This window comes from Pezoporus wallicus, unplaced genomic scaffold, assembly GCF_028554395.1.
Source record: "Pezoporus wallicus isolate ANWC-B61680 ecotype Strahan unplaced genomic scaffold, APGP_CSIRO_Pwel_v1 contig_7673, whole genome shotgun sequence".
Taxonomy (NCBI): Eukaryota; Metazoa; Chordata; class Aves; order Psittaciformes; family Psittacidae; genus Pezoporus; species Pezoporus wallicus.
This window is the reverse complement of record NW_026639532.1, coordinates 251236-262535: the sequence shown is the minus strand read 5'-3', so window position 1 is coordinate 262535 and position 11300 is coordinate 251236. Positions and strand designations below refer to the sequence as shown.

Below are 11300 nucleotides of genomic sequence, written 5' to 3'. Positions count from 1 at the left end.
AGAGAATAAGTAACACCAGTGCTTCACCATTCCCTTGACCACTGTCAGTGTAAGTCTCCAAACCTGTAGTGGCTATGGGAAGATGTAGCCAAAAAAAAAAGCAGATGTTTGGGGGGAAAAAAGCAGAAATTAATGCTAAATACACTTAAGATTTTGAGAAATTCAAACTGCTTACCCTAGCAGAATTTTGATAAGTGGGAGCAGCTGAAGGGACACACATTTTCACGTGCAGAACACTACATGACTTGATTTTGGCAGCTCTGGTATTTCGTGAAATCTTAGAGCTGTGGGTTAGACTACAAACTAAAAGCTGCAGAAATCAATATTTGCAGCTTCTCAGCATAAACCAGTTTCTCTTTATAACAGGAAAAGGAGGACACCAGCTTCCCTACACTGGAGGTAAAATTTACATCAAGTTGCTTAGATTATATTCACCCCACAGTATCTTCAACACACATTTCATTAATCCTTAGATGACATTAGAAATGAGTTATCTAAGGATTAATGAAAAGGTTATTACAGTAAAATGATGCATTGTGAGGATAACAGTCAGGTACAGCCAAACAGCTCTTCTACCAACTGTACCTGAAATTCAAATACATGATGACAACATGTGCTTTTACTAGGCTGTGCTTGTGCTTTTTGGTCACTGAATGCTTTTCAACACCCACATAAATTAACTACTGGATACATACAGTGCTCTTAAATTGATACAGTAGCTGAACATGTTCTTTTACATGCGTCTTTGTTTCTGTTAACAGAGCAATCCCTTCTTAACACCCATACAAATTAGCCAGTGGGTAGCTGCAGTACTTCTCTATCTTCTATATGGATATACTTCAATATCCATAAAGTAGGAAAGTGGATTTGGCTAAGAATTTTTTTTCCAGTCTGCCACAGAAGTTTCAAACTGTTTGTCAATGACAGGTAACTTAAGACCATGCTTAAGTATCCTCTATCTTGGTCTGAAGTGTCAAACAAGGTGAAGGCCATTTTTCTGTCTTTGTAGTGTTTGATTCAATGTAATGATCTTCTGTCAGCTCAGACTGATGTTTACCATCTGTTGGCTCCTGGTCTTTGCAGGCTGCAGGCAGCATTTGTACAGCAGACATCACATCTCCTTCTGCAAATGAGTCTTGTTGCCTTGGATTATAGGATTTTTCAGATAAGCCAATATAGTCATGGTCAACAACTACTGCGCCTTGTAAAAAGTAATGGTTGTCTGTAAAAGAAAAGCAGCCATCAAATCAGATCCTTCAAGCCATATTTAAAATGATAGTCAGGTGGAAACTTACTTTTTAAAACAATGTCTGTAAAAAGACAAGAATGTTTGAGTGTTAGCAGTGTATTTTCTAATTTCACTGAGCACCAAATGTTTGGCTGCATCTCATTACATCCACAAAACAATGCTTGCAATGTTTTCAGAGTTTTTTTAGAGTTTTTCTTTGCTAGGTTAGTGACTAGCTTGACATCTGTCATAATTACCTATCAAACTAATACGTTAAATAAATGGACATGCAGATTGTTTCATTTCACCTACAGAGAGAAACATGGCTACTCCAAGATCTTGCTGGGAAATCTTAATGCAGCACAAAAAAGCTTTTCTAAGCAGTAAAAACAGAATTAAAAGATTTACAGAATTTAAAGGTAATAACGGCAACTGCTATTGTAACAGTACTATTGAGCTTTTCTTTATTCAATATGGTTACAGTGTTTGACTTTTCCAAATGAGTTCAAATAAAATGAAAACAGTCTAACCAGACAAATTAGAAGTGCAACCGTCAAAATGGCATTAATACTTCAGTTTTGGAAGACGAGGTTGGGGCCTATCTTGCTTACATAGAATCATAGAATAGTTAGGCTTGGAAGGGACCTTAAGATCAGCTGGTTCCAACCCCCCTGACATGGGTGGCAGTGCCTCTCACTAGACCATGTTGCCCAAGGCTCTGTCCAACTTTGCCTTGAACACCACCAGGGATGGAGCATTCACAACTTCTTTGAGCAACCCATTCCAGTGCCTCACCACCCTTACAGTATAAGAACATCTTCCTTACATCTAAACTTCCTCTGTTTAAGTTTTAACCTGTTACCCCTTGTCCTATCACTACAGTCCCTAATGAAGAGTCCCTCTCCAGCATCCTTGTAGGCCCCCTTCAGGTACTGGAAGGCTGCTATGAGGTCTCCACGCAGCCTTCTCTTCTCCAGGCTGAACAGCCCCAACTTTCCCAGCCTATCTTCATACAGGAGGTGCTCCAGTCCCCTGATCATCCTCGTGGCCCTCCTCTGGACTTGTTCCAACAGTTCCATGTCCTTTTTATGTTGAGGACACCAGAACTGCACACAATACTCCAGGTGAGGTCTCACATGATCAGAGGGGCAGAATCACCTCCTTCGACCTGCTGGTCACACTTCTTCTGATGAAGCTTAGGACATGGTTGGCTTTCCAGGCAGGATTTCCCCTTAGTGAAGCCATGCTGGCTGTCACCAAGCACTTTGCTGTTTTTCATGTGCCTTAGCATGAATTCCAGGAGAATCTGCTCCAAGATTTTGCCAGGCACAGAGGTGAGACTGACTGGTCTGTAATACCCCGGGTCAACCATTTACACCATCTTTAAAATGGGGGTTATATTTCCCTTTTTCCAGACACTGGAAACTTCACCTGACTGCCATGATTTTTCAAATATGATGGACAGTGGCTTAGCAACTTCATTTGCCAGCTCCTTCAGGACCCACAGATGGAATTCATTCAGGTCCCATGGACTTGTGCATGTTCAGGTTCTTAAGATGCTCTTGAACCAGATCCTCTCCTACAGTAGGCCTAGGGTCTTCATTCTCACAGTCCCTGCATCTGCCTTCCAAGACTTGGATGGTGTGGTTAGAGCATTTGGCAGCGAAAACTGAGGCAAAGAAGTCATTCAGAACCCCAGCCTTCTCCAAATCCTGTGTAGCCAGTTCTCCCAAGAGCTTCCTGAGGGGGCCTACATTATCCCCAGTCTGTCTTTTACTTGTGACATACCTATAGAAGCCCTTCCTGTTACCCTTGACATCCCTGGCCAGCCCCAATTCTAACTGGGCCTTACCTTTCCTAACCTGGTCCCTAGCTTTCCAGACAACATCCCTGTATTCTTCCCAGACCGCCAGTCCTTGCTTCCACCTTTTATAATCCTCTTTTTTCCCTCAAAGTTTCCTCAGCAGCTCCTTATCCATACACAGAGGTCACCTGGCCCTGCTGCTGCACTTCCTTCTAGTTGGGATGCAACACTCCTGAGCTTGTAGCAGGTGATCTTTGAGTATCAACCAACAGTCTTGGCCCCCCCTACCCTCTAGGGCTTTATCCCATGGAACCTTACTGAGCAGGTTCCTGAAGAGGCCAAAGTCTGCTCTCTTGAAGTCCAGGGCAGTGAGCTTGCTGCACGTTTTTCTCACTGTCCTGAGGATCTCGAACTCAACCATCTCATAATCGCTGCATCCAAGGCTGCTCTGGAGCATCACATTTCCAACCAGCCCCTCCCTGCTGGTGAGCATGAGGTCAAGCATGGCACCTCTCCTTGTCGGCTCCTCTATTACTTGCAGAAGGAAGTTGTCTTCTACACAATTGAGGAACCTCCTGGATTGCTTGTGCCGGGCCGTACTCTCCTTCCAACAGATGTCAGGGTGGTTGAAGTCACCCATGAGAACAAGGGCCTGCGAGCGTGAGGCTTTTCCTATCTGTCTGTGGAGTGCCTCATCCGCAGGTTCTCCTTGATCAGGTGGTCTGTAACAGATCCCCACACTAATGTCTCCCATCACTGTTCTCGCTTTGACCCACAAACTCTCTGTTGGTTCATCACCCATCTTCAGATAGAGTTCCATACTCTCCAGCCTATCCCTAACATAAAGGGCAACTCCCCCTCCTCGTCTGCCAGGCCTGTCTTTTCTAAAGAGCCTGTAACCTTGCATTCTGACATTGCAGTCATAGGAGCCATCCCACCATGTTTTTGTGATGCCAATGATATATCCTTGTAGCCGTGCACATGCCTCTTATTCCTTGTGTTTATTTCCCATACTAAGGGTGTTTGTACAGATGCATCTGAGCTGAGCTCCAAATGAAGCCGGCTCATTGGCTGGAGTGGCTGCAATCTCTCTGCATTGCTCCAAGCATTTATTACAGGTGCTGGCGACTGACTGGGAGTGCTGGGATGGAATGATGCTCCCCTCTCCAATACACCTAGTTCAAAGCTGCCTTGACTAGCCTGGCAAGCCTCCTACCAAAGCAGCTCCATCAGCCTCCAGTAGACCTGGCCTCCCAAATTGAGTCCCGTGTTCTAAATAACCAAACTCCTGATTATGGCACCACTGTTCTAACCGTTTATTAACCTGCCAAATCCACCTGGACTTTTCAAGGTCCTCCTCTTTGACCTGGAGGATCAATGAAAAAACTGTCTGAGCCCCAGAGCCCCTAATCATCTCTCCCAGAGCTTTGTAGTCCTTAATGCTTTCCAGGCTTCTGATGGCACCTACACGGACCACTAGAAGTGGGTAACAGTCCATGGGACTTACTAGACCAGGTAGCCTCTCAGCAACATCCCGATCCAAGGCCCCAGTAGGCAACACACATCCCTCAAGACTGGGTCAGGCTGACAGATGGTGCCTCTGTGCCTTTCAAAATAGTCACCTACTACTATGACCCGCTGCTTCTTCCTGGGGGCAGAAGTAGTGATCCTCTTTACAGGTGGATCAGCAGGATGTTCATTTGGTGAGGTGCAAAGTAAACAAAACACTTTAGTAGCACTTACAAAGTTATGAGGCAAGGACACAAATACCCTCACCCAAGACGTACTTTCTGCACTTTGATTTCAGAGACTGTTACAAATGCTTTGCTGTCATCCAAGGTTATGCCACCAGACTTACACCATAGCAAACATACTATATTCTCCTTCCACACGTATATTCATTGACTCAGCAATGCGTGGGTTATGATTAAATGTATCTGCCACCAGACTTATACCATAGCAGCTGCAGATAACAAAAAAGTAGACCCCTGCTAATAAACAGGAGTCTTTTGTTACAAAGATACATGTGTTTCTTTATGGATGAAAACAGATGAAATTCACTATGCCATTCACTGCCCAGTTTCACTGTTCTTATCCACCTGAAATAATACTCTTGATCCTTGATTGCTATTAGGCTGTTTGATAAAAAACACCTATTATTTTGGAAAAACCTGGTTTGCCTCTCTACACAATGAAAATATATATGAATATCAGTCTATAATTTTAAGATTTGTAAGTATTCATAACCATTCATCATTGAAGTTTTTGCCGGTATCAGATAACTGATCTTTAGTCACTTCCTGGGAAAGGAAAGAGACTCTATGTTTACATACTGCTTTGCTACTGGTAAACATACTATGCTGTCATCCTACAAAGGCAACTACAGTTAACTTTTTACACTATGACACAATTTACTAAAGCCATTGTAACAGCTGGAGATTATCTGCAGGCTTGACACGTATATGGCTTCCTCCTTATGGATCAGTAGTTCAATGAGGAACTGGAAGCCAGAGTGACTGTCCAACAGTAAAAATAGTGTCCTCAAGACACAACATGAAAACAGTATCTTGGTTATGAAATCTGTAATTGATGACTGGCATAAGTATCACCTTCTCACATGAAATTCCAGGATTAGTCTCAGCTTTGCAAGTCCCTCAGCTTTAAAGGGTGATGGAAGAAATTACTATCTCAATGCAGTTTATATGCATTTTCAATAACCAAAGCTTAACTGCACATGCCAATTAGAGTGGAACTTCGTTTCCTTTTCAAGGATCCTGAATCAAAAAGAAGCTTGTGTTTTCTAAAAACTGACATGACAGAAAAGTTAAAAAACCCTAAACAAACGAAACCCAAAACAACATCAAAATGTTAAATCTCTCCATATATATGAAATACGCACACACACAATACACATACCTTTTTCACTGGACTCTCTTATGTATGGCTTGAGGTGAGACATCTTGATGGGTCTTTTCAACCTGGATCCTGTGTCATCTCTTAATATTGCATGGCCATTATCTGTGATATAATCTATAATGAAAGGACCAACCCATTCCGACTGGAAATGACCATCTTTCCACCGGTTTTTTCTTTGCCTGAGGACTTCATGACCAACTTTAAGTAGCGTGGTATTTAACTGCTTTGGCTTCCTTTTGACAGTGATTTTGTTACTGATTTTCTGTTCATCTGAAGTGTTTTTCTCCACCTGCAGAAAAATATATATGAATCACATTTTCTTTTTTCCAAAACTAATAATGAGTTTTCATAGAACTAGCTAATAATGCGGAAGCAGTACACTAAGTGGATTGGATGTGTGTAACCCAATATGCGGGGTTGAAGAATTCTGAAGAAATTGAATTCATCTTTATAAATCAACAGCCCACAGGTAATGGGTTTCAGTTTCTTAGATACACAGCCCACCAAGTCAGATAGGAATCTCTTGGTAATAGGTCTAAGGTTACTCCCTCCTAATACATATGGGAATTGTTACACTGGAATGTAGAAATCATAAGAAAAAAAAAACACAACACAAAACAAACAAAAAACCAAAAAAAAAACTGAACCGAAAAGAAAGGGAAGGGAAGGGAAGGGAAGGGAAGGGAAGGGAAGGGAAGGGAAGGGAAGGGAAGGGAAGGGAAGGGAAGGGAAGGGAAGGGAAGGGAAGGGAAGGGAAGGGAAGGGAAGGGAAGGGAAGGGAAGGGAAGGGAAGGGAAGGGAAGGGAAGGGAAGGGAAGGGAAGGGAAGGGAAGGGAAGGGAAGGGAAAGCCCACAAAACTGAAACACCAAAAAGCATGCAACCCCCCACGCTGCTTTTAAAGGTTAATTATATTTCAAGATTTTTATCTTTTACCTTCTGGCTTCTTATTAGTAAACACATTTACCTGGCAATCTGAGGTTTTCTCTTCTTCTAGAGCTTGACTGGCTGTTTTAGTTGCTTCAAATATTTTGGCAAGCACACTGTATTCTCCTTCCATACATATATTCCTTGGCTCAGCAACGTGTGGGTTACGATTAAACATTTGGATATATGGGGTGGTTTGACCTGTCTCCTATTTAAATGGGGAGCAGAAAGCAAGCAAACTTAGCATAGAGCTTTGCAGATATTTTGGGGGACTTCAGTCAAAAGAAGAAGAACATCGACATACCAAATCTGTCAAATTGAAAGCATAGGCAATAGCAGACAAATGCTCATCCCAATCATTTGGATGGTTGATACAGTATTTGTTAAGGAAAACTTTGATTGTTTTGCATGTTCTTGCATTTACGTGATCTGTCTGAGGATAAGACAACACAATTTGTTTCATTCCAAACAGTGCAAACAGTTCTTCATTTATCTTCAAAAGAAGAAGAACATGATTACTGAAGGTTTCCCTCTCCTGTACCACAGTTTAAGTAAACAAACTCAGTCTTCCATCCCTTTTGTTGATGTGATGGTGACTGAGCTAAAGTCTTAGACATATTCCCACCAAACAGTCCAGGGTCAAAAGTAAGAGCTAAAGCAATCAGTATGGGTTAGGAGACAGTAACTGATTGTTTCTAACCACATTTCTACTACTAACTCAATCTGTCATTTCCTCTGTATCGCAGTCTCATATTCATCATTTGTGAGTGGACAGAAGTATGAAAAGTTCATCATAATCACTATAGGCCAGTGTCAAAAATGCCCCTAGCTATCTTCTATACCAGACAATATGGATGTTAAATATGCTTGTTAAATACAGCATGTTGGAGTGTGGAAGCTTGTGCCAGTTCAACTGAGTGACAAAATCTGCATTACTTCTACCAGAAAATCAATCATTTTGCTTTGTTCTTCATTCAAAGAATAAATTCCTGGGAAACACTGCATAATGTTACAATAGCAAATAATTGGTTCGTCATTTTCTATATGTACTAACATTTTCCCTTTTTTTTTTTTTTTTAATTGAAGAAAAAATATTTACAGTCTTTTTCAAGAATAACGTGGATTTACTACAAATTTACTACCGGGGAAAATATATGGGTTTTTTGGAAGAAAGGAAAAAAAAAAGAAAAAAGAGAGAGGGAGAAACCAGCCACGTAAATAATTACCTCATGAACAAGCTCCTTCCCTTGATCAATTGGCATTTTTTGAGGTGGCCCATATAAGAAAAACACATTTGTGATTGCCTTAGCAACTTCAGCTGCTGAAATGTCATGCAGTGGCAAGATAACAGTCCATCTTGTAAACAAATCTGTCATAATTATGACGTACTTGTGGCTTCTGTTGGTAACACTGAAAGGTCCCATTAGGTCTATAGTGACTGCTGTCCATGGATCTTCCGCTTTGATAGGGTGTGTTTTGGGTGCTGTGGTGGCTGTATTCTTTGCGGCTTGGCAATACTGGCAAGCATACACCTGATGCAAAAAACAGGGAAGAAGCTATCAATAAAAAGTGATGGTTAAGGTTTAAGACAATCATCAGTAGGACCATAAATCTGCACGTTGGGTCAGACCAGGCAATGTGAAACAAATTAATTTTAACATTTTTCTTATTTTTTACCCTTAGATTTTTCAGGCCCAGCATAAAACCCAAGCCAAGCAACAGCGAAGGCTGGGAAAAGGGCATATACAGGAATAAACAGCTGAACCGTCTCCTTCCTGAAAGCACTGTGCCCTTTCAAGGCCACAGTATAAATTTTAATATCCATTACTATGTGTAAATACTAAAGAAAGTATCAAGCAGCTGGGATCAAAACAAAGTCCCAGTCATTCCCCTTTTGGTACTACTGTGTATGCTGTGACTGAAAAACATTGGCAGTATACACAATCTTCCCTGCATAACATGGATCAGCTTTACTTACAGAACAGAGCCCCTCTGCCCAAGTCTGAATCGAAAGCAAAGACTCATTTCAGTTCATGTTACAGTTGTGAATGAACCACAAAGCATTCAGGTGATGCAGCAAGCTGACAGCAATAGTAATTTGGCTGTAAAGGACATTTACATACAGTTTCCACAAGGATCACATTCTGCCTGGGGCTCATGTTCATGTATCTTTGGGAGAAGAATGAACTTTCCCAAGCAGTGATTTGTTTAACTGTGTCCTGAACAAATTTTCATATTCTTATGTGCCAGCAGGCACTCTGGGCACATATCCTTAGGATGATACACTGCATCCCAACAAAGATGTGTAACAGTACCTGCAAGAAGAATTCTTCTCAAGGACCACATATGCTCTGCATACTTAAAGGCAGGACGGCTCCTCACCACTGGGTAACATACAGCAATATGCAAGCTACATGGTCAGTAGTAAGAGAAAAAAAGAGAAAGGAAACACTGTGCTCTGCCAAGACCATTTTACAGTCTGATTGTAAGCTTACATTTCCTCATCATGAAGCAGTATAGGTGCTTGCTGTATGCAAGTCACAGGGTTACAAAACATCCCCAACAGACTAGATTTAAAAAATATTCTGTAGCTATGAGACCATACCCACTGCTTGACGTCATTTGTTACAGAGGTCCAGTAGTAATTAGATTCCACTAAAGTTAGTGTCCTTGATATGCCATGATGAGTGCCAGCAGCATTTTCATGGCACTTTTCAAGCACCTTTTTCTTCTCTTCATCTGAAATAATGACCAGTCGCATTTGGTTTCTGTCTTTTCCAACATAGTACAATTTATTTTCTGAAAGAAGAAAAGTACCAGCAAATTATATGCAAGTGCTTTGTCTTTTGTTTGGTTTACTGAACTACTGGGGATGATTAGGTATAGAATTTATTAAATCAACTTCAATTCACTTCTGTGTGAATGTAGCTATTTGTTTATAAATACTTTTAATTATTTCCTTCAAAAAGCCTCACCTCTGTTTATTTATTAGCCTGTACAGAAGGCACTAAGAGGGCAAGTCAGAATGCAAACAATGCTCCCACAGGAAGCCTGACTGAAACACAAGCTAGTGCCAGGGGTGGGAAGGAGAGATAGGACTTGTTATCGGGTTTAGAGTCTGCCTGCCAGCAATCTGACACTGCAATTCACAACTCTAACTCCTCCCTGCTTTCTATATACATAGCCTTGTCAGGTTTGATGGGACTGAAAAGAGCACAGCAGACTACAGAGGTTCATATACCTCTTTGCATGGAAGAATAAAGCTGGGAAGGGCCAGGAGGCTCTAAAATGACAGATGGCAAAGTCATCCTTGCACATCCTTGCCCAGCCAGAGCACCCTCCAGACCAGACCAAACATTGCAGATCTGGATTTCCCTTTCTGTAGTCCTTTGCATTATGGATTACAATAGCTACATACTTCCGCAGTATCTAGAACAAGGTTTGGCTTTTAGCTAGATAAATAAATCCCACCTGGAAATGACTAAAGCAGATTAAGCTTCTGTTTCTGTAAACATCCTGTTACATATTAACTAGGATTGAGCAGAGTTCTGTATTAAAACCACAGTACGCTGCAAAGCAAGATACTGCTTTCTTTCTTTTCTCGTATCAGCAAATCTCCACCTAAAAACCTATTTTCCAAGTAGTCTGAAAGAATGCTTTTACCTTTGAAAACAAATTTTTTGGCTGCTCTCCTGATTCCACTTCTTTCACTTGACAATGTTGTGGGATGATACTCTCCTGTTCGCTTGTAGTAGGCAATCTGCTTCAGGTGGAGCCCACCACTCTTCCCACTACGGACCATTGAGAACCTGAACAAAATACACGTTATCTGTTACATGGAGCAACTGCCAGAGGAGCACATCTTCAGTTTTTACTGGTTTCCTTGTAGTTCAGAGGTGTCTTGATAAGATAACATCTGAGGGGATGTTACACCATCCCCTGCACTGCTCGCAGTATCTCCATGCTATCAACCTAACCAATACAGGACACTGCTTGACACACTAATTTTGTTCTATGCAAAGCTGGTTTTGTCAACTTACATTTTAAAACTTCCAAACAATGGGGACTTCCACTTTTATTTATGGGGCAGGAAATGGGACTAGAGAGAAAAATCTGGATAGCTCTCAAAAGGAGGCGTGCTGGAAATTAAGCATGTCCAAAAATCTACCCTAGTTGGAAAAAAAACCCAAATCAACACATAAACAAATGGTGGGAAACAACCTCCCAGACAGAAACTGACAAATTTATATTGTTCATTAATTCATTTGACAGTTAAAGTCTGAAACCAGACCCTGCATGTAAGGTAACAATTCATTCCCTGATGCAGGCTGACTTCCCTGATCATATTAAAATGAAATGTCATTAGTAAAATGCATCATTAGTACTGGAAATGCTTGGGTCTGGCAAGGACACCATCAGAATAATCA

General features: G+C 41.4%; 1 protein-coding gene across 2 annotated transcripts; it reads right to left on the bottom strand.

Moving 5' to 3' along the window:
• Positions 1–341: 341 nt before the first annotated feature.
• GIN1 (gypsy retrotransposon integrase 1) lies at positions 342–11039 on the bottom strand. Of its 2 annotated transcripts, none has more exons than XM_057414808.1 (8): positions 10914–11039; positions 10537–10682; positions 9479–9672; positions 8100–8405; positions 7178–7366; positions 6914–7081; positions 5949–6237; positions 342–1222 (listed from the first exon to the last, which is right to left on the bottom strand). In XM_057414808.1, coding segments are annotated over exons 1-8 (1572 nt in total). In that variant the 5' UTR covers positions 10916–11039; the 3' UTR covers positions 342–944. The 2 variants fall into 2 exon arrangements, with proteins under 2 accessions (XP_057270791.1, XP_057270792.1); XM_057414809.1 differs by lacking the exon at positions 342–1222 and adding an exon at positions 4919–5572.
• Between the last annotated feature and the right edge of the window lie 261 nt (positions 11040–11300).

Coding starts and splice junctions, on each gene's coding strand:
- GIN1 (XM_057414808.1), bottom strand. Junction 7,367..8,099: donor GGAAGGAGCTTGTTCATGAG/GTAATTATTTAC, acceptor CTTCTTTTGAAG/ATAAATGAAGAACTGTTTGC. Junction 7,082..7,177: donor CTTTCAATTTGACAGATTTG/GTATGTCGATGT, acceptor CCATTTAAATAG/GAGACAGGTCAAACCACCCC.